At 43.9% G+C, this 24034-nt stretch overlaps 1 protein-coding gene across 2 annotated transcripts; it reads right to left on the bottom strand.

Annotated features, from left to right (window-relative positions):
* Positions 1-809: 809 nt before the first annotated feature.
* LOC143280814 (uncharacterized) lies at positions 810-21746 on the bottom strand. Of its 2 annotated transcripts, none has more exons than XM_076585510.1 (5): positions 21555-21746; positions 19522-19604; positions 17437-17612; positions 7207-7356; positions 810-5388 (listed from the first exon to the last, which is right to left on the bottom strand). In XM_076585510.1, the coding sequence occupies exons 2-5, from the start codon at positions 19560-19562 to the stop codon at positions 5039-5041; spliced, it is 717 nt and encodes a 238-aa protein (XP_076441625.1). In that variant the 5' UTR covers positions 19563-19604; positions 21555-21746; the 3' UTR covers positions 810-5038. The 2 variants fall into 2 exon arrangements, with proteins under 2 accessions (XP_076441625.1, XP_076441626.1); XM_076585511.1 differs by lacking the exon at positions 21555-21746 and adding an exon at positions 20439-20496.
* Between the last annotated feature and the right edge of the window lie 2288 nt (positions 21747-24034).

Raw genomic sequence — 24034 nt, 5'->3', positions numbered from 1 at the left:
CATTTTTGTTCTGGGCGGAACGGTTAAACCAAGGTATGCCTGTTAAAAAGTATCTTCGTACTAGTATTTTTGTAGTCCTGTTTTAATTCATTGTGTATTTTATGTAGTTTTGGTCTTAGATGTGATGGCATTTTTTCTATCTGGTTATTTTTAATGGGCGTGTGTGTGTGTGTGTGTGTGTGTGTGTGTGTGTGTGCGCGCGCGCGCGCGCGTGCATGTGTTTGTGAGGGTACAGTGCTCTGGTACGCGTGTGAAAGTGTGTAGGCATGTTAGTATGTCCGAACAGAGTTCTATGTCAGAAAATAAGAAATATCTTAATGCTTATGTAATTTTGTTTTTAGTATAGTTGATGTTTAATGTCAGCGCGCGCGCGCGCGCGCACGCGTGTGTGTATCTGTAAGGGAGGGAAATATATATATATATATATATATATATATATGTGTGTGTGTGTGTGTGTGTGTGCGCGCGCGCGAGTGTATGTGCATGTTCTATGAAATGCATTTTGTTTTAATCTAAGCCTTATTTACTTCATAGCTTTTATAATCCGATTCATCTCTAAGTGTGCTTTTTCATTCATGTGAACACACTGAATGTTTTCCATTGTCAGATAGCGGTTGATGTGTTTTTAAAGGCATGTTTATAGTCAACTGGGTGATGTACGGCTTTGAACAGCATTGGTGCTGGATATCGCGCCATAGTAAAACTATGTATTAATAATGATAATAATAATAAATAAGTAAATAAACAAATAAAGATAAACACACACGCGCGCGTACACACACACTTCAGACGTAACACAGCTTTAAAAATATTTTTTGCATAAAGTTTATTAACCTTCAGTTTATAACACTACAACAGCGAGAAAGTGGAGAGGATGAAAAGAAAAACATAGAAAATAACAATAAATACCAAACACATGAAAGACGGAATATATACCAACACAAGGGAATACACGTAACACAAGGAACATGGTACATGGGAATATTCCAAGCACAAAGAAATATGACAGACACAAGGGAATGTACCGAACACAGGGACAGGGAATATTCCAAACACAATGATCTGCACCATTAACATGGTATTATACCAAACACAAAGGAATATACCAAACACGAGGGAATATACAAAACACATGAAAGATAAGGTGAAAAAAGAATGGCCATCATGCCAATAATTCAACCATACAAAAAATCTTCCAAGCTTGTCTGTTCACATTCACACTTCAAAGCAAGTGGTCTTAAAGACCGGTTATGCAGTTATAAAATTTTCAACACGTTTTAGTATCATTTGTGACATAAGTTGTTGGTTGAATGTATTGATGTTCTACTGCCACATATTACTCATGTCATCAGTTCTTCCTTACTGTCGGTTTCCCTGAAAGCTTCAAATCTGCTGTTGTACGTCCACTCATCAAGAAACCATCTTTGGATCATAATTGTTTGAAAAATTATCGACCTGTCTCTAATCTGTCATTTTTATCAAAACTGCTAGAAAAGATCATGTTGTCTCAGCTCTTAGCTCATCTGGAACAAAATGGTTTACTTAATTTCCACCAGTCAGCTTATAGACGTGGTCCTAGTTGCGAAACGGCCCTTCTTAGAATAGTGAATGATTTGCTTTCGGGATTTGATGAGGTCTCTTGACTTGTCAGCAGCTTTTGACACTATCGATCCTCTTGAACAGACTTTCACGTCTTAAATGTCAGATCGTACACAGAAAGTGTGTAAATGGTAGATACTCTAAGAGTATCTACCTTAAAATATGATATCCCACAGGGGTCTGTCCTAGGTCCTGTTCTTTTCGTGCTGTATGCGGCTCCTGTGTCGGATGTCATCAGTCATCGTGCGATGTCGCTCGAGAGATTTGCTGATGACACACAACTTTATCAGTCGGCTTCCATAGCTGAATTTGATGCACTGGTGACTCAAACACGGGAGTGCATTGCTGGCCTAAAGGACTGGATGACTCTCAACAAGCTGCAACTAAATGATGGTAAGACTGAATTTATGATAACCTGTCCAAAGAACTTTCGTCAACATCCTTCCTTTCCTGACTCTGTTCTGATCAATAACACACCTGTTTCACTTTCTCCTTCTGTTCGCAGGCTTCGTGTAATCCTAGACCAGTCTGCGTAGAATCAGCTCTGTCCGTCACTATCTCTCAACCAATGCAACCAAGACACTTGTATGCTCTCTGGTTCTTTCAAGATTGGATTACTGCAACTCTCTTTTGGCCGGCCTTCCCCAATATCTATTAGACAGACTCCAACGAATTCAGAATAACGCTGCCAGACTCATTTGCAGAGCTTCTAAATTTGACCATGTTTTTCCTCTCCTTCAGTCTCTCCACTGGTTGCCTGTTTCTATAAGCTATCCACTCTGACCTTTTCTGCAGTCAACGGATCTGGCCCCAAGTATCTTTCTGAACTCCTCCATATCTACACCCAGTCTCGCCAGCTCCGTTCTTTCTCTGATACTCGACTTCTCAGGATACCTCGTCAGAAGTAAGACCTATGGACACAGATCGTTTTCTTTTCAATCGCCAAAGACGTAACAAGCTCCCTGATAACCTCCGTCATTCTGATCCCCTCGCATCTTAAATCTCGTCTCAAAACTCACCTTTTCCCTCAGCAATAAGTTCAATTGTGGCGGGTCCATTTCCTTTGCGTTAGCTGTGCTCGACTATGTGTGTATTCATATGTATGTGTACATAACTACATGCATGTATATGAATGTGTATTGTGTGTGCGTGTGTTAATGTAAGTTTGTGCCTGCCTATGTGTGCGTATGTGTTAGGGTAGCTGTTAGATACATGTGTATGTTAAAATGTATGTATGCATTGTGTGTGTGTGTGTGTGTGTGCGTGCGCGCGTGGGGAGGTGCGGGGCGTCACATTTTGGTGTGTGTATGTTACATTGATGTAATGATTTATGTTAACAAAGCGTTTCTGTAAAGCACCTACAGCAGATTTCTGGATAGTGTGCTATATAAGTATCCATTATTATTATTATTCTCAAACTGGGAGGCAAAATTGCACTGGCTCTTAGTGCTGCAGCCTTGTGGGCTAGTTGGCCTTTGGGAACCATCCCAACGCCAACTGTCCTAAAACCCTCTTGGCCGAGAGAGTGGGGATGTACTTGGGCAAGACACTCTCCACTATAATCAAATTCTAGCCCAGATAGTCGGGACAGCAGTTGCCTCCTCTGCCGTTCTGATGGTCGTAGTCGGACACGACTGACTATCATATATATATATATATATTATTATTATAATGTGTCATGATTTTGGTACACTAAAATGAGAATGTAAATTAATTTAACTGGCATATTAGAAACATATGCTTCCTTTTTTTATTTCACGTATTGTTGTGTCTCCCTAGAAAAGTAAACATGCCTTCGTTGGTGCATTTAGTAAACATACCTTCGTTGGTGCATTTAGTAAACATGCCTTCGTTGGTGCATTTAGTAAACATGCCTTCGCTGGTGCATTTAGTAAACATACCTTCGCTGGTGCATTTAGTAAACATACCTTCATTGGTGCATTTAGTAAACATACCTTCGTTGGTGCATTTAGTAAACATGCCTTCGTTGGTGCATTTAGTAATCAGTGTGAAATACACGCGCTTACCAGCAATAGAAAATAAACACAAAAAATAAAAAAGAGGGGGGGGGGGGGGGGAGAGAGAGAGAGAGAGAGAGAGAGAGAGAGAGAGAGAGAGAGAGAGGAGATTCGCGATGTAGTAACACGGAAAGAGGGGTTTTATTTCAGTTTCAGTTTCAAGGTGTCAGAGCGTGCGGACAGGTCCATATTCACTACACTACGTCTGCTGTTAAAAAAAAAAAAAAAAAAAATATATATAAACAGCAGCTGTTTTGTTAATGACGTTTTGTGCACCTCAGTTTGTTGTCACTCGGACACACAAAACTAATTATTAACAACAAACTGGTGGAATCCCAGTCTAGTAAACCACAAGTGATTAAATAAGCTCATGGTGAATGAAATGGCGTGACGACAACCGCCAGCCAGAAGGCGACAGAAGGAAGACGACAGGAGTCAGGAGAGAAGACAGCGGAACGAACAGAGCCACCAAATCTTTCTTGTGGATCATTTGTAACTGTAGGTTTTCAACAGTCCTATTTTACCGCCATTTGCAGTATACCTAGTTTGCCGTCATTATAATAGAGATAGTTGACCGTCTTTTACAACAGATCTTGTGTAACGCCATTTGCAAGAGACCTAGTTCGACTTCATTTTCAATAGACCTAATATACTGTCATTTACACTGGACCTTGTTTTCCGCCATTTGGAACTGAACTAGTTTACCGTCAGTTGCGGTGAAGAAAGAGATGGGATTATTGTCCACAAGTGTGTTCACGAGGTAAGTGACATTACGCACCATTATTTCTGCTCTTGAAAACTGGACAGTTGTTTGGTGGCGTCCTTTTTGATAATGCTGCAGACTGCGTCTATTTTCATAACAAGGACATACAATAATGTAACTACAGCCATTGTCATTTTCTTTCCTTGTCGTCGTAGTCATGTCATTTCTGTTCTTTCTACTCTATTTCTTCCATGTATGTGTGAGAGAGAGAGGGAGAAAGAGAGAGAGGAAGAGAGAGAGAGAGAGTGTGTGCGTGCCTGTGTGTGGAGGGAGGAGGGGGATGTATGGGTGTGGGTGTGTGAGCATGCTGAGTGTGGTGTATTGTGTGTGTGTGTGTGTGTGTGTGTGTGTGTGTGTGTGTGTCTGTGTGTGTGCATTGTGTCTGACTGATGTGTTACTGTACAGCGCTTTGAGATGTTTCAAAGCGTTAGACAAACGTACGATTCTTGTTATCAGTGTCTCTATCATTCTTTTTAATTGGTTGGCAAGGGTGACAGTGAAACATCGGCTGCTTTTCCTATTGGAAAAAAAAGAAGAAAAGGGCACATCGCTTTATATATATATATATATATAATATATATATATATTATATATATATATATATATATATAAACAACAATTCCTCCCCCTTAACAACAACAACACGCGCTTCGCTAGATTAATCATCATGCTGGAGAGCGGGGTTGACGTGACCTGCGTCCACAACAGGGGTCAACGGGGGACGGGCGGAGACCGGGGGCTCACTTGGGGCGTACACCACCTTGACGGGTTCATCCGTCTCCACTACGTACAGCTGGTTGCGGTCCGGGTCCACGAAGAAGCCTGAGGCGAAGTATTTCTCGGCTGCGAACTCAGGCCGGTTAATGGTGGCGATGAGGAGGATGATGGCGGAGACCAGGCCCAGCGCCCCGCCGATGACACAGACGATCAGGCACCAGCCCAGCTTCCAGCTGTCGTCGGAACCGATCTGCACGCCGTACACTACCACGCCGGCGATGTTCGACAACGCTGCAACCCACAATAAAGATTTCGCAGTAGTTTCGGTGTCACTGTCAGTGCCAGGTTTCAAGGTGTCGCAGCTGAACGGATTGATGCCATGTACACGCTACACCAGATCTGCTCACTGACTCTCTCTCTCTCTCCCTCTCTCTAGATAGATATATAGATAGATGTATAGAAGTGTTTTTTAAACACCCATGAAGTAAAACATTATCTTTTGTTTACTATGGAAAACACTTGAAATATATAGCGACTAGATTTCGATTCGGTATATCTGATTTAACTGTAAATCATTACAGAAACAGAGAATTCAATGAAAGTAATTTGATTTGTCCATTGTGTAAAGAATCCAAAGAAGATAAACTGCATTTTGTTTTGCGTTGTTCAGCTCTTCGTGATATCAGACAAAAGTTCAATCCTTTAAAATATTACCAAAATCCATGTGCCTTTAAGTTTAGTTTGTTGGTATCGTCCATGAGAGAGAGAGAGAGAGAGAGAGAGAGAGAGAGAGAGAGAGAGAGAGAGAGAGAGAGAGAGAGAGAGAGAGAGAGAGAGAGAGAGTGATGTTCGGAATTTGTCAATTTTCTTGTACAGCGCATTTAAATTTAGAGATAATGTATTGTCTTGATGGCATGATAAAAACATCAATTTCGTTTGACGCGACCGTTGATATGTATTTATAACATTTTGGTGTGGCTGTATGTTCATGTACACCCCTTCATGAGGGGCCTTGGCCTATAACGAACAAAGTATTCGTATTCGCATTCTCTCTAGATATACAGATTTTTTTTTTCACGTGCTTCCGTGTGAGTGTGTGTGTGGGTGGGGAACGAAATGCAAAGCGCTTTGAGCAGTATTTCTGGAAAAATGCGCTGAATAAATGTCCATTATTATTATTATTATCATTATTACAGATAGATATAGAACTATTTTGCCAAATTAAAAGGAGTAGAAGCCTGACTTTCTTATTAACTCTGCGCATCAGGTCTTGATAAACAATCGATGATTCAAGGTTCACATCTTGTCCATGCCGTTGCCTGACCATGACAAAGTAGGGTACAAACTAGTGCTTGGAGCAAGGATGCATCAAAGACGTTGCGATGAGGCACGTGGAAGACGGTGTTGGTGATTAGAAGGTCGAAAGCCGCACATGTCTGAGTGATATGGATACTCATAGCGCCTATATTCGGTCAGAGACCAAACTATTAGGGTTTTACAAACACGGATCCATTTGCACAACAGGCTGCTTTCCTAGGTAGAGCCAACTGACAGCTGCCATTGGTCACTCATCATTCGTTTCCTGTCATACAATCAGGTATCTTCTATCTGTCTCTCACTGACTCACACACACACACACACACACACAAGCGCGTGGCTTGACAGGCCTTTTCGAGAATGCCAGTCTGTCCCACACTTTGAATAGATGAACTATGATGCTGGTCTGTCGGACTTTTGGCCGTTCTTCTTTGCCCTTTCCCAAGTGGTCTTTCTGTACTGTCTACCTCCAGATGTTCGTTCGGAGGATACAGGCTAATACGTGTCTGGGTTGATGCCTATCGTCTTCTGGTCTCTTTTTTGCAGACATTTTTGTATTGTAGTTAGGTCTGCCTTCGGGCGCTTTTCCAGGGCAAACTCTCCGCACAGGAGGACTCTGGGTATTCGGCCGTCGTCCATTTGCACGATATGTCCGACCCAGTAATGGATCTGTCTCAGGATGGTGTACATATTGGGGATCCGAGCCCTCTTAATTGTTAGCAAAATCAGCATCATCATTACTATCACATTATCATCATCATCACCGTCATCGTTATCATTAACATTACTGACTGCCAAGGAAGACGAAGAGCGTCATGAAGCCCAGGGTGGAGCGGTACTTGAGGCCCAGAGCCACATAGATGTAGACGGGCAGGACGATAAGCGGAATGGCGAAGAAGATGATGGCCAGACTCTCCAGTCCCCGTGATGCGTGCTGCCAGTCTGCAAACAACATTCAGTCACGCAGTCAACCTTCTCTGAATGACAGACACACCACTCTGAGTGTCAGACACCCCTTTGTGAGTGTCAGTCACACAGACACCCCTGTCTGAGTGTCAGACACCACTCTCCGAGTGTCACTCATACAGACAACCCTCTCTGAATGTCAGTAATAGAGACATCACTCTCTGAGTGTCAGTCATCCTTCTCTGTGTGTGTCAGTCATACAGACACCACTCTGTGTGTGTCAGTCATACAGACACCACTCTCTGTGTGTGTCAGTCATACAGACATTCCTCTCCGAGTGTCAGTTATACAGATACCCCTCTCTCTGTGTCAGTTATACAGATACCCCTCTCTCTGTGTCAGTTATACAGACACCCCTTTCTGTGTGTCAGTTATACAGACATTCCTCTCTGAGTGTCAGTTATACAGACATTCCTCTCTGAGTGTCAGTTATACAGACATCCCTCTGTGAGTGTCAGTTATACAGACATCCCTCTCTGAGTGTCAGTCATACAGACATCCCTCTCTGTGTGTCAGTCATACAGACATCCCTCTCTGTGTGTCAGTCATACAGACATCCCTCTCTGAGTGTCAGTTATACAGACATCCCTCTCTGTGTGTCAGTCACACAGACAGCCCTCTCTAAGTGTCAGTCACCCCTCTCTGAGTGTCAGTCACACAGACAGCCCTCTCTAAGTGTCAGTCACCCCTCTCTGAGTGTCAGTTATACAGACATCCCTCTGTGAGTGTCAGTCATACAGACATCCCTCTCTGAGTGTCAATCACCCCTCTGTGAGTGTCAGTCATACAGACATCCCTCTCTGAGTGTCAATCACCCCTCTGTGAGTGTCAGTCATACAGACATCCCTCTCTGTGTGTCAGTCACACAGACATCCCTCTCTGAGTGTCAATCACCCCTCTGTGAGTGTCAGTCATACAGACATCCCTCTCTGTGTGTCAGACATCCCTCTCTGAGTGTCAGTCACCCCTCTCTGATTGTCAATCACCCCTCTCTGAGTGTCAGTCATACAAACACCCCTCTCTGAGTGTCAGTCATAGAAACACCCCTCTCTGAGTGTCAGTCATACAGTCACCCCTCTCTGTGTGTCAGTCATACAGACATCCATCTCTGAGTGTCAGTCATACAAACACCCCACTCTGAGTGTCAGTCATACAGTCACCCCTCTCTGAGTGTCAGTCACCCCTCTCTGAGTGTCAGTCACCCCTCTCTGATTGTCAATCACCCCTCTCTGAGTGTCAGTCATACAAACACCCCTCTCTGAGTGTCAGTCATACAGTCACCCCTCTCTGTGTGTCAATCACCCCTCTCTGAGTGTCAGTCACCCCTCTCTGATTGTCAATCACCCCTCTCTGAGTGTCAGTCATACAGACATCCCTCTCTGAGTGTCAGTCATACAGTCACCCCTCTCTGAGTGTTAGTCATACAGTCACCCCTCTCTGAGTGTTAGTCATACAGTCACCCCTCTCTGAGTGTCAGTCATACAAACACCCCTCTCTGAGTGTCAGTCATACAAACACCCCTCTCTGAGTGTCAATCACCCCTCTCTGAGTGTCAATCTCCCCTCTCTGAGTGTCAGTCATACAGACATCCCTCTCTGAGTGTCAGTCATACAAACACCCCTCTCTGAGTGTCAGTCATTCAGACATCCCTCTCTGAGTGTCAGTCACCCCTCTCTGAGTGTCAGTCATACAGACATCCCTCTCTGAGTGTCAGTCATACAAACACCCCTCTCTGAGTGTCAGTCATTCAGACATCCCTCTCTGAGTGTCAGTCACCCCTCTCTGTCAGTCATACAGACATCCCTCTCTGAGTGTCAGTCACCCCTCTCTGTGTGTCAGTCACACAGACAGCCCTCTCTGAGTGTCAATCACCCCTCTCTATAACTTAACTGAAGCCTCAAAATGATATGACTTTGTCTCATTTTGTTCTGCCAGTGCCGCAATATGCCAGCTTTTATGCATGGACTGTTGCTTTGTTTTGTGTCATGGCTCAAACACAGCGTAGCCATGTTTTACAGTCCGATGTCAATCCCTGTTTGCACATACAGAACGTTCAAGAGAACGTTCGCTTCACCTCGCCCTGCAGTCCGGTGCTTGTGCACCGGCCTTATCATCTCAGCTGTGACCACGCACTGCTCGTCGCGCCTGTGACAACAGGCCTTGCCCGGTGCACTTACACCCCTGATCAGCTGCTGTCATATCGTCAGAACTCTTCCCCCTTTGACCTGGAATTAACCAGCCATTTAAAAACATTGCAAATAGGCCGTGGTTTTCCCCGTCGGCGTTCCTGTCGTGGTGGCAGGCAAAAGAGAAACACCATCAGATCGATCAGCTGTCCGCGTCGGTTATCAAGTGACGTGTGTTTTGCCTTTCCTGAGTGCATCAACGCTCGGCGATGCTTTGGTCCCACATCATCGGGTGCCAACCCCAACAACCTGATCCGCATTTCGACCATGCCTGTTAAGCAGTTCCCCCTCCCTCAATCTTGCTATGTTCAACGCCCAGGCCTTGAGCAGAAATAAAGAAAAACGCTCTGCTATAAACTATTTTATCCACAATCAAGACGTTGATATTTTCAGTCTGCGAGACCTGGTTTCTTCCCACAGGGGATGAGGCCAAGTACAGAGACCTCTCTCCTGGCTACCGCAGCTTCTCCTTTCCTCGCTCCACCCGTGGTGGCGGCATTGATGTCATCGTCGCTGACTCCCTCACCCCCTTCATCTCCACCACCACTGATTTCCCCTTTCTTCACCCCTCATTCCAACTTGTCCGGCTCACCCTCACTCTTCCCTACCACACTTTTCACCTCCTCACCCTTTACCGCCCGCCTCCCAATAACAAAAACAAACTGAAGGACTCAATGTTCATCGAAGAGTTCCCCGAGTCGGTGGCCTATTGTAACTCCCTCAAAGGCTCCTATGTGATTGTGGGTGATTTCAACTTCCACTATGATGTGCCCAGTAACACTCAAACTACCAGACTTACAGACCTCCTCAACTCTTTTGGTCTGGTCCAAGCTGTCTGTGTCCCCACACATCGGCACGGCCATATAATTATTGGACTGGGTCGTGCAGAGGACTGACCAGACCATACTCAAGTCTCTGACCGTTAACCACACCCTGCTCTCTGACCATATGTGCCTCCAGTGTCAGCTGCATCTGTTGAGGCCCCCTCCTCGTCAGGTCTACGTGCTGGCGAGGAATCTGGCTGGTGTCGACTTGGCCGCCTTTGACGAGGACCTCCAGGCCAGGCTGGTGGCCTGTATTACTGTTTCTGCCGATGACCTTAACCAGCTGCTGGCTGACCTGCTGGACCAGTACGCCCCTGCCACCAGACGCAGGGTCTCCTAGCGCCTGCTATCACCGTGGTTCTCCGACGTTAGCCCCAGTTGCTGGAAGCAAAGCGAGAACGTCGCAGAGCCGAGAGATGGCTGAAAACGAGCCTCACCGTTCACAAACAAATATTTTCAGGTTGCTAACAAAGCTGTGAACAATTTAAAACACGCTGCTAAAACTGCATATCATAAAGCCCAAATCGCTGCATGTGCCACCTCCAAAATGTTTTCGATCACCAACAAACTCCTTGGCAAATCCGAGCCCTCTCCCCTTCCCACCAATATCCCATCCTCCCAACTTCCACAAGCACTTTCTGCTTTCTTCACCAGTAAGATCGTGGACCTCCGTCAGACTGTTGACTCTCATTCTGTCGCCTCCTCCATCTTTCCCGACCCACCTTTCTTTGGCAGCCCCCTCATCTCTTTACAGCCTGTCTCTGTTGACACTGTCAAGAGATTTATCAGACAGTCAAGCATTAAAACATGCGAACTTGACCCTCTTCCCGCTTCCTTCCTGGACCACTGCCTTGACACACTTCTTCCACACATCACTACTGTTATCAATAACTATCTTCTGTCTGGCTCCTTTCCCTGCTATCTTACGGTCACTGCTCAGAAAGCCCAGTCTCGATCCAGGCTCACTAAACAATTACAGACTCGTTTCTAATCTTCCCTTTTTTTCAAAAATAACTGAGAAAGTTGTCCTTGCTCAACTTCTCGACCACCTCAGAACCAGGAACTTAAATTACCCATCTAATTCTGCTTACCGCACCGGTCATAGCACTGAGACAGCCCTTCTCAAAATTGCGAACGATTTATTAACTTCTCTTAACAACGAAATCTCTATTCTCTCCCTCCTTGATCTTTCAGTAGCCTTTGAATTGATACTGTTGGTCATCTGATTCTCCTCAACAGTCTGAATCGCGCTTTTGGAATCTGCGATATCTTGCTCTCTCATGGTTCCACTCTTATCTGTCTGACCGGTCCAATGTTGTTTCTGTTTGCGATCTTTCATCTCCCCTTCCGACGTACAGTTTGGTGTGCCACAAGGCTCTGTGCTTTGGCCCATTCTGTCTGATCTCTATACACAACCGATTTCCACCATTGTGAATCATCATTCGTTGTCGCACCATAGCTTTTCCGATAACAACCAGCTGTATCTGTCGGGACCTCCGTCTCTCCTTCCCTCTCTCATTGACTCTACTCAGGCCTGCATCTCCGATCTGAAGATATGGATGACTGAAAAGCTTAAATCAAATGAGGATAAAACTGAAATCGTGATTATCACCCCACAAAGACTTTGCCACTCAGTCTTTCTTCCTTCCTCAGTCTCCCTCAGTGGCACCGACATTCCTCTTCAGTCCGTAATCTTGGTGTCATACTCGACCAGTCTCTTTCCTATCAGCAGAATGTTGCAAAAGTACTATATGCAAAGTGTGTTACTTGAAATTCGCAGAATTGCATCCATTCGTCATCTCCTGACTGAAGATGCAACCAAAACTCTCCTCTGTGTCTTTGTGCGGTCCCGTCTGGATTATTGCAATTCCCTTCTTGTTGTTTCACTCAGCTACCTCATTGCTAGGCTTCAGAAAGTCCAGAACTATGTTGCTGTCTTGTCTTTCGTTCCTGTAAATTTGATCACGTCTCTCCTCTCCTTCATGCTTTACACTGGCTCCCAGTACAATAAAGAATCATTTACAAAGTGAATTATTTTTAATGATGTTTGGTGTCTTGTGTTCAATTTTGTCTTTTTGATACGTACATGTGGAGTGTGATGGCCTAGAGGTAACGCGTCCGCCAAGGAAGCGAGAGAATCTGAACGTGCTGGTTCGAATCACGGCTCAGCCGCCGATATTTGAGAACCCCCTCCACTAGACCTTGAGTGGTGGTCTGGGCGCTAGTCATTCGGATGAGACGATAAACCGAGGTCCCGTGTGCAGCATGCACTTAGCGCACGTAAAAGAACCCACGGCAACAAAAGAGTTGTTCCTGGCAAAGTTCTGTAGAAAATCCACATCGATAGGAAAAACAAAATCTGCACGCAGGAAAAAATGCAAAAAAAAATGGGTGGCGCTGTAGTGTAGCGACGCGCTCTCCCTGGGGAGAGTTGCCCGAATTTCAGTGTGAAATATGTTGTGATAAAAAGCAATACAAATATTCAAATACAAATATGTGTTTTATTTGTAAACGGCTAGGGCTTATTTTCAAGATTAGGCGTAAATGCTCATAATTATAATGATAAAAATAATTCGTTCAAACTAAACCAAATTTTCCCAAGGGATCATTTCAAGCTGGCCTCGAATGACGCCCATATCCTTTCCATGTCATAGGCGCGACGAGCAGTGCATGGTCACAGTTGAGATGATGACAAGGGTGCACAAGCACCGGGCTGCAGGGGAGGCGGTACAATCCAACTGGGGGCATGCGGGTCTGTTTTGTGTATTTGAATTATTCCAGACTGGTCTGCACAGTGCCCGGGGTTAATCTGAGCCAGCTAAATTTTACCTCGAGGTAGAAACCAACAGGGCTCGATTCTGTCTGTTCCCACAGGCCCGGGGAGATTAAGGCCTGTTTCACTCACACCGCAATCGTCTTGGGATTACCTCTTAGTCCTAACTGTATTATACTAATACACAAAAGCACGCGCGCACGCACGCACGCACGCGCGCGCACACACACACACGGGCACGTGTACAAATAACCTTATGAAAGCACACACATCAACACGCATAATTCACTGGTCCTAATACGCACCTCGGTCCGACATTCTACCAACTGAACTATTTTTGATGACATAGACTGAGTGCCCGAGATCATGTCCATTGTGTGATTACCATGCTTTGAATATATGGGCGAAAAACATGAACAACGGTAACAGTTGACCCCGGGGTTAATCAGTCACATCCACAACAGCAGCAGCAGTAGCTAAGAGTACTAAAGTGTGACGACAGCTGAACATCAACAAATAGCATTGATTCCCATACTCCTGTACCCCCCAGCCCCCCCCCCCCCCCTCCCACACACACACACACACACCCCCCTCATGGTGTTAACAATAGCCCAGCATCAACAATAACAACAGCAACGACTCCATGGGTTAACTATGATTTCATTTCATAATCGGGGTTAACTGGAGGAGTAAAAACATATATTCGGAAGTCTTCAGTAAAGATAAGTAATGAAGTGGATGTGTCCAAATTGTGGAAGATTATCCATTCTGTTCAGAAAGGGGCGAAAAATATATTATGCTTATATGCATATTATGAGGAACAACCATCCCACTGTTCTATGAGATGCAAAATTTTGCAACAGCAACAAATTTGGAATATCATTTTAAACGATAAACTATTATCATTAGTATTGAAAGATATGAACACATTGTTTCCTTGATTTATCTTTGCTTCTGGTATTGTTTGGGCATGCAGATGACTTTGATGAATCATCGATTATTTACTGTTTCTTGTCAAATTCTTTCTAAGTATGAATACGAAAGGACTTTGTCGAACGTAGCCAGCTTTGAGGTTATGTACAGACAACCTACATATAAGACACATTGCGTGCATGAACATGAAATCATGAATAATAGACATTACGAGAAAATGGTAGTTGTATTCGCCTTTTTTTTCTTTTTTTTTTCTTTTTGCTGCCCTATCATCTGCACCGTTTCCGTGGCATCACTCCCACGCCGCAAATTCCGACTCCTCCATACACAGCCACAACCAGGTTCATCCGGGTTCGACTGCCGGCAGTCCTCAGGGAACCATCGTTTTTAGGTCGCTAGACCGCCATACACTAGAGGAGACCCTGCACTGCTGCTGAGTCACTTCGGTGGTATTCAGTCATGCCTGTTCTGATTTAACGTACTTAGGATACCACCTAATAAGCCCCCTACAGACGACAATAATGGCTTAGTCGCGGAGCCGGACGGAGTGAGCGTCTCCCCAGAGTGGAGACCGCCACCACGTCCCTCCAACGACAGTCGCCAATAAATCCACCGACACTGAAGACCTTGACAAGACCCCAAGCGCTGAAGGGAAGGGCCTTTGTTACATATATAACTGATACGTGACGGATGTATTATTCAAACTCACATGATTAAGGTGTGATTTGAGTTCATGCTTAAAATGTGCATCATATAGTTGTCATGTCTTAACCATTCAGGCACTTATCTCGATAGCCGCCTATGCTCTCCCCCTCCCCTCCCTCCTTTCTTTTTCTCGCTCTTTCTTCTTCCTCCAGTTTAATGCCCCTCTCTTTTATGTGTGTCTAATGTTAAAATGGCATGTATTTCTGGAAACAATTTAATTCGTAAAGTGCGTGTTTGTATTGTATTTATGTGAACTGTGCTTTGGAAAAAGAAATCGAGAAAAAAAAAAGTTTAACTTAACGGGCAACCCACCATTGTTCAAGCGTTCCAAAGTCCGGCGCTTATATACGTGTATGTCTCTGAATGTATAAGTGTATAAGGGTCCATCAATACCGTCATTAACTTTTTCTTAAAATAATAATTTATACATGCCCCGATTTCTCTTCTTTCTTTATTCTATCCTACTTATTATTGTTGATATACAGTTTGTTGTTTTATGAAAACGAAACTGGTAAATAAAAACGTATAAAAAAAACAAAACAGCAATGACTTGCCTTTTACACCACATTCCCGTCACCCACAAATCATGGTATAGCAATACAATACAATGGATACCTTAATAATCCGATTGGAAATTATGTGTGCATCAAAAAGCTTTTCACAAACACACCAGTCTCTCAACCACAGTCGAGTCCGCCACACACAAGAACATGTCAAAGACAACTGAAAAGCCAAAAAGTAATACATGTCAAGCCGAACAAAAACTTGAAAGTAATACCGCACAGCTGTTTAATCCACCACGGAGTCAAATAGAATAACACGTATTTTAGAAAACACAACGAAGCAGCATGTTCAAATAAACAATATCATGAATTCATATTTGAAAAATCTTAACCAAAAACATCGCATTCTTGCATGGAATGAAAAGAGATAACACGTACATTAGAAACATGAAATTCCAAAATAAGAAAACCTCCAAATTAATCATCAGCAACAGCAACGATTCCCCTTTCACACCGCATTCCTGCCATCCCACGTCCTCCGCACACCCCTCTCCTTATTGCCCCCAGTCATGAGATGGATCAGTTCCGATTCGCCAATTCGCATACTTTGATCGCGCTGAAACTCTCGATGACCACTTGAGAGTTTGACTCGTCCCGTTTCGCCTACCAGCTGTTCCCGTTTCGCCTGTTCAACCAGTCTGTCTGTCTGTATGTCTGTCTGTCTCTCTGACACACACACACACAACATAGTGTGTCCAATGAAGAAATTTGGGGTTTGGACTTTTTTTTGACTCACTTGTGTAAAAGTGAGTCTATGTTTTAACCCAGTGTTCGGTTGTCTGTCTGTGTGTGTGTGTGTGTGTGTGTGTGTCCGTGGTAAACTTTACATTGACATTTTCTCTGCAAATACTTTGTCAGTTGACACCAAATTAGGCATAAAAATAGGAAAAATTCAGTTCTTTCCAGTCATCTTGTTTAAAACAATATTGCACCTCTGGGATGGGCACAAAAAATAAATAATGAAGCCTAAGTATATGGAAACTGCATTTACTGTTATATTTATATTTTTTGTATTCTCTAAACTTAGCACTTTGATCTGATATTCTGACCCAACAACAAGAGCAGTCATTATTATCATTTTTTGTTCAAACAGGAACTTCTTTTGCTAAGCATGGAAGTTTTATTTATTTTGCAAACGTTTTGGTACAGATAGTAAAAAAGGGAAATTACTCTGTAATTATGCTAGGGGACTTAATTTGCTTTAAACTGATCTTTCTCACCTTAAACATTACATTTTGAAATTATACTCAATACATAAAAAGCTTGTGTGTTTTACTCTCAGTCACAAGTGAGTCTTGAAGGCCTTGCCTCTTGTCTTCTTATTGTTAGTCGTGAGATGGACTCAGTCTCCGCGATGAAGGCATCTGCACGCTGCAGGTCCTCTAGAGATACAGCCATTGAACTTCTGTGTCACTGGTGTTGAGTTGGGTCAGTTTCTCTTTCTGAGCATCGAGGGGTTAGGATTAGAGCAGATGTTCTGTTGTCTGGCTGTCAGTCTCACAGGGGCTACGTACTGAGTGATCAATGCGGAATTAGTGAATACGTACGTGTTGGTGGATTAGGTGATGTGGCCTGTCCTGAGTCTGAACACGGACACATGTTCCCGCCTATTCAGAAGGGTAGTATGGGTCTGTCCTTTTGTGTGTGTGGATGATGTTGCATCCACTTCTGTTGCTTGGCCTTGATCATGCTCCTCTCCACCTAATCGGTGGTGGACCTATCCACCTGCTCTTGTTCAGTGCCTCCCGTTTTTTCAACACGCATACACACACGCGCTCTTTCAAGGCCAGATCAGAACATTCGGTTTGTATGAAGGTCAAGCTGCTTTTCTTCCTTTTTTTATAGCAGATGTGGTGTGTCGTATGTGTATCTGTCCACGCACGCGCGTGCGCGCACACAAACACACACATACACAGCAACTGAGTAGGTATACTTAGGCGAACTGGGAATAGGCGATTCGAAATCACCAATTAGGTGAAAGGCGAACCATGAAAAAGCGACTTGGGATTAGGAAAAAATGAAATAAGTGAAAAGGAAATAGGCGAATCGGGATGACACCTGAGATGACTCACCTTTCCCGTACCAGGGGAAATTCCAGGTAGAGCAGTCCTGGCGCTCAGGTCCGGACAGGCCGGGGTTACAGCGAGCCTTGCGCCACAGGCCGTACGATTCCTGACCCACCGAAGCCCAGTACGGGGAGGCAAATGCTAGGATGGTCAGTACTTCAGCTGCCAGCAGCGCCACACACCTGGAGAGGTGTGTGAGTGTGAGTGTGTGTGTGAATCGATTCCAGTTATAATAGCTAAGATATCGTCACAGGTTAAGTGCTATGGTCATGTTGATAAGTGATAGTGATGTTACGCAGTGTCAGCAGTGCGCAGCAACAGCAGACAAAGCAGCAGCAGCAATAGCTCTAGATGTAGTGGCAACAGTAAATGCCACAGTAGCGTATGCATTGCATAGATATAGTGCTGGGTAGTTGTAGCAGCAGCAGCACCGGGAGAAACAGTTTATCACTTTAGTTGCCCTCTTTCATACAAATTTGATCATAATCATTAAAAAAAACACCAACTTTTTCTCCTTGGTTTGTGGGCGGCGACTCTCACGTTCACTCGTGTACACGAGTGGGTTTTTATGTGTATGACTGTTTTCACCCCCGCCATGTAGGTAGTCATACTCCGTTTTCGGGGATGGGGTTTGCATGCCGGTTATGTTCTTGTTTCCATAACCCACCGAACGCTAGCATAGATTACAGGATCTTTAACGTGCGTATTTGATCTGTATGCGTGTATACACGCAGTGGGTTCAGGCACTAACAGGTCTGCACAAATATTGACCTGGGAGATCGGAAAATTTACCATTTACTCAACACGCTACGATGCAAGCTGAAGCATGCTCTAAGGGCTTCACAAATCCAATCGAATAAATGCATACAATGAAATAGAGACCTATTAAGGATTCATTAAAGTAATAAAAACACATTCACTGATTCTATGAAAGCACAATTTACAAGACCAACAAATATACCCAAGATCTCATAACTGTCCGTTTCATTTCTGCTATACACTTCCGACGCAATCTTACGACATGCATCTAATCCATTTCTAGTAATCCATCACATTTGCATAATCAATTTACTTCAACCATCAAATCAAATTATACCGCATCAATTAAATCAAATTCAATGGGTCGATTCAATCCCATTCTTTCACATCCGTTTAATCAAATCTTCTTCATATTTATTCCAGGTCTACCACATCCACGCAACCCAGTTTACTACACCAATTGAATCCAACTTACTTCACCTATTCAACCCAGTTCAACCTTTCTTCTCTCATTACTTACATTCATTTGATCCAATTCTACTGCATCCATTCAACCTAACTCTACCACATTCGTTTAATCCATTACTAATATACCGTTCAGTTAATCCAGTTCTATCACATTCGTATAATTAACCTAGTTCTACCACATCCTTTAATTAATCCAGTCCTACCACACCCGTCTAATTACCAGTTCTACAATATCCGTGTGATTCAGTTCTACCAAGTCCGTTAAGCAAAATCTACCGCCACCCATTCTGTTAATACAGTTCTACCACATCTGTTTAATCTAGTTCTACCACATCTGTTTAATCTAGTTCTACCATATCCGTTTATCAATCCATTTCTGCTACATCCGTTTATTTAATCCAGTACTATCATAAGTTTTATCAATATAACTCGGTCACATCCGTATAATTAATTAAATTCTCAAACATCCATTTAACTAGTTCAGTTCTGTTTAATCAATTCAGTTCTACCACCACTACAGATCAGCCAACACTATCATCGTCACCATCAGACCTCTCTATACGCTATGTATGCGCGTGCGTGCGTGTTTCTAGGTCTTTGTGTTAACTGATATGTGCGTGCGTGCGTGCGTGCGTGTGTGTGTCAATGTGTGTGTGTGTGTGTGTGTGTGTGTGTGTACGCGCGTGGTTGTGTGTAAATGTGTTAGGAGCGCGCGCGTGTGTGTATTTGTGCATGCGTGTGTTCGGTATGTATGAGTGTTTGTTGTGCGTGTACACACACGCATTTATACACAGCCACACAACCCCCAGACCTATCCCCCCCCCCCCCCACACACACACACACACCCACGCACGCAGCACTGACCCGATAAAGGGTGTGGCAGCGGAGCCAAACACGCTGGGCATGGTTTAAGCAGTGTGCAGAGTCTTGAGTCGTTTGAACACACCCTGCAAGCATCACAACACAAAATTGCCGTGTCATGGAAACAAAACAATAACAGGTATCTGGAACGTTCTATAAAAGAAAAAAAATCCAGAACAAACACATAAAAAGACTGAAAATCATGGATCGCCTACCATGAATACGTCTTTTCCTTCGCCATTTCCTTGGCCTGGAAACCCGGATGGTTATAGGAGGTTAATTTGCTTTTGTATGTGAGTAACGATGCAGATTTCATGAGAAAATGCAGCATCAGAGTGGCCCTCTGAAGGTAGTCTGGAACCCTCTAGAATCTCGTAAAAGAGTCCCTGGGAAACCCAAGTTCACTCACAATGATCAGTGATTCTCGAAACTCACACAGAACAAACCTCAGTCCTCTTCAGAACCATCACTTTATGTAAAACAAGTACCGATATATTCTGGGGGTTGGTTTTCGAAACATACTCATGAAAAAATATTCAGTCTAGGGTGCGCGCGTGGCATAATCCGTGTGTGTGTGTGTGTGTGTGTGTGTGTGTGTGTGTGTGTGTGTGTTCTGTTGTGTGTGTGTGTGTTCTGTTGTGTGTGTGTGTGTGATTTCTATACTGTCTTTTTTAAATTTTATATACAGTTTGATAATTTGGTTTTAATCATGTATGTCTATGTTCAGATTATAGTATGACATTCACACTTGTTTTCTCGTTGTTATTAATGCTAGTGTTAGACTGTGATTACTGAATGTGAGATTTACATCAACTTCACATTCAAGCATTTTACGTCTTTTATGTATTCAAATTGACTGGACGTGATTCTCGTGCATTTGTTTGTCAGTGCAGCATACAACATGCGTGCATTTCTCTTACCGAGATATAGTATTCTGTATACTTGAATAGAAAGAACGGAACAAAGAATGAAAAACTGAGAGACCGCAGTCGCTTCACTGCCGGCTAGTCATTCCTCGACATCTCAGGATGGGAATGTTTGTTTCCACCTCCGTCAGTGACCCGCCAGAACACACCTTGCCTGCCTGAACCGGCTCGACAACTGTTTTCATGTCACACACACACACACGCACGCACACACACACACACGTGAAAAGCCATGTGTTTGTGGGTGAGGTGGGGTTGGATGGACGTTTTGTTGGAAAGATAACCAACTGCTTGCTTCCATACTGACACGGAGGAAAAAAGTCTCTCTCTCTCTCTCTCTCTATATATATATATACTATATATAAATATGTATATATATCTACACACACATAGATAGATACATATATTTGTGAATGTATGCGTGCGTGCATGCATGTGTGTGTATGTGTGCAGTGAAGTGTTTCTCTCTCTCTCTCTCTCTCTCTCTGTAGCCAAATTGTGTGTGAGGGGGGGGGGGGGAGATGGATGTGGGTGCGTATGTGAATATTTATGTTTGTTCGCTTTATCTGGATATGTGTGTTTCTCTATGTGGTTCACACACACACACACACACACATTTTACATGCGTATACACACGAAGCGGGTTCAGGTACGAGCAGGTTTGTACATATGTTGACATGGGATGTCGGAAAAATCACCACCTATCACCCGTCGATCATATGTTAAGATCAACGTTTCACTGTTATTGGACGTAGCGATAACGACACGCAGCGCTACTGACACGTAGCAAATCGTGAAGTAGGTATACCCTCCAAGATGGCTGCATATTAGTTTAGGAACTGGATCTATCAAAACTGATAAGAATAACCATCATAACTGAGTCGAAAATACAGAAAATGGGCCACAATATTGAGAGTAATTAACATCGCTTCAATTATGCACGAAAGCTGACCTTAAAATAGGTTCCCGAATTTAGGATGCTAAGTTAGGACTTCATCGTTTAGTAGGACCATACACACCCGTTATCCTATTAATTGCCAGTGTTCTGGCTTATTTCAGCGTCACACGAGTTCAAGAAACAAATGACACACTCTCGTAGTTGCTGCTTACCTTTTTGTCTTTGCGCCTCCACAAAGTGAAAAAACACACACACACACAAGTTTATGTCTTGTGCTAGCCTCTCAGCACTAGCTTCACCAAAGTGTTTTCAGGTTTTTGAGAAAAGAAAAGTAAAAACAAACAAAAAACGTGCAAATCTCGCAAGCTTCGATGACTGGTGAAGAAGGGTTGTGCCTGAGCACCACCCTCCTTTATCCCCCCTCACCACCACCCCGCGCCCTTTTTAACTTTTTTTTTTTTTTTTTAACATACATTTTATTCGACTTTCCCGTGAAGAACAAACCCAGACTGAGGATTCGTGAATAGAATTCATGGGCTCCAAAAAAAAAAGTTCAAGAGCGAAGTTTCATCAAAATGTTCTTGAAAAAGTCCGACATTTTTCCCTGCATTGTATTGTATTGTATTGTATCTATTGAATGACTTTTGTGACAGCAGATTTCTCTGGGTGAAATTCACGCCGCTCTTCCAGGAGAGAGCGGGTCGCCACAGCGCAGCGCCACCTATATTAACTTTTTCCTGTCTGTCAGTGTATTTGTTTCCCTATCAGAGTGGCGTTTTCCACAAAATATTGCCGGGGACAACCCCTTTGTTGACTGACACCCACACCAGAACTTAACATGAAGTGGAGAGGCCGGGGGAAGTAAAAATCCGGGTCATGTATATGGGACTCGAACCCGTGGATACTCGCTTCCTAGTCCAGCGCATCAGTTCTGTAATAATTACTGAACTCAAAGGCATCCTGATTCTGTTCTGGTTTGTTTGTCAGCAGGATAAGCCGTTAAAAATGGTCGGAAGCGAGTGGGTGATGGGGAGTGTTGTGGAAGACCAAGGGCCAAGCTTTGTGTGAAACGAAACGGTACTAGTCTATTCAAGATGGTGCTAACTAATGGCGACATGGGGATAGCTATCCTGTTTATTTTGTGTTTGATTCTGTTTATGTGTGTTAGAGAAACAGCTGCGATCTTACAATATGATCGTGACATGATGCTGCGTGTTAGGGAACAGGTAGGTGAGTCCAGTGTTTTGAGAACTCACTTCAACTCACTCTATCATGATTAATACTCGTCAACAATGAACAGTGACCGGTGAGCACGCAAGGCTCAGTCCGTGATGAAACGCGGAAAGCGAGGTGGGGCCCTTTCAAGGTTATGCCAACGAAGTTTTCACCCACCTCTTCCCTGTTTGTTCCTGTCCAACGTTAGATCTATACCCAACAAAACTGACGAATTTGCATGTAACATTCAGACGAGGAGAAACTACAAAGAGTGTTCTGTGTTTTGTTTCACTGAACCATGGCTTAACCCGGACATCCCTGAGAGTGCCATTCAACCACCAGGCTTCACTGTACACAGAGCTGACCGCACTGCTGACTCAGGCAAGCAAAGGGGCAGCGGTGTGTGTTTCTTCGTCAACACAAGCTGGTGCTCCCATGTCAAAGTGCTATCGCGTGCCTGCTTCCCTGATGTGGAGTTCCTAACCATCCAGTGCCGACCCTTCTATTTCCCACGCAAAATATCCTCAGTAACGCTGATCGCTGTGTAAATCCACTCCACAGCGAACCTCTCTGCCACACTTGGTCTGCTAGCAGACGACATTAGCAAGTGCGAGAACAGCTGGCCCGACTCCACCATCATCGTTGCTGGTGATTTCAACAAAGCCAGCCCCAAGAAAGAAATGCCGAAGCTGTACCAGCAAGTGGACTGTCCAACACGTGGTGACAAGACCCTCGACCACTGCTACACCTCCATCAAGAAGGCGTACCACTGGATCTGCTGTGTGCCTTTGGGACAGTCCGATCACAGCATGATCTATCTCGTGCCAGTCTATAAACAAAAACTGACAGCTGAAAAACCAGTCGTGAAAACTGTTAAACAATGGTCGTCCCCTGTCTTAGAGACCTTGCAGGACTGTTTCGAATGTACAGACTGGAATGTTTTTAAAGATAATGTCAGGGACTTAAATGAATATACCAACACAGTGTGTGATTATATTTCTTTCTGTGAAAGTGTGTGCATCCCAACACAAAATATCAAAATATTTTCAAATGACAATTTGGTGTAACGGGGCTGTTTGGCCAAAACTGAAGGAAAATGAGAGAGCTTTTCCCGAAACTGATGATAGAATAGTCCACAATAAGGCAAAGAGAAGTGTTGAAAAATGCATTAAGAAGGCAAAAATTTTATATAGGAAAAAAATAGAAGAAAACCTGTCTGCAAACAACTCTAGGAATGTATGGACCGGACTGCAGAACATCACCGATTATAAAATGACCCACGAAACAGTCAACAGCACTGACAGAACTCTTCCAGACAAACTCAACACATTCTACTCCAGATTCGACAAACCATCGTCTACTTCTGACGTGGCTGCACCCAAAATCACCCCCCCACTCCCCCTTTCATAGTCCAAGAGAATGAAGTCAGACGCCACTTCAGTCATCTGAAAATGAGAAAAGCTGCTGGCCCTGACAA

Source organism: Babylonia areolata, chromosome 4 (genome assembly GCF_041734735.1).
Source record: "Babylonia areolata isolate BAREFJ2019XMU chromosome 4, ASM4173473v1, whole genome shotgun sequence".
Taxonomy (NCBI): Eukaryota; Metazoa; Mollusca; class Gastropoda; order Neogastropoda; family Buccinidae; genus Babylonia; species Babylonia areolata.
The sequence above is the reverse complement of the archived record's forward strand: the minus strand, read 5'-3'. Positions and strand labels throughout refer to the sequence as shown.

What these genes read in the sequence shown, in the direction of transcription:
- LOC143280814 (XM_076585510.1), bottom strand. Translation starts at nt 19,562, where the DNA reads ATGCCCAGCGTGTTTGGCTCCGCTGCCACACCCTTTATCGG. An exon ending in GCTGCCACACCCTTTATCGG is followed by an intron (nt 17,613 to 19,521) that starts GTCAGTGCTGCG and finishes ACACCTCTCCAG; the next exon opens with GTGTGTGGCGCTGCTGGCAG. An exon ending in TTTCCCCTGGTACGGGAAAG is followed by an intron (nt 7,357 to 17,436) that starts GTGAGTCATCTC and finishes TGTTGTTTGCAG; the next exon opens with ACTGGCAGCACGCATCACGG.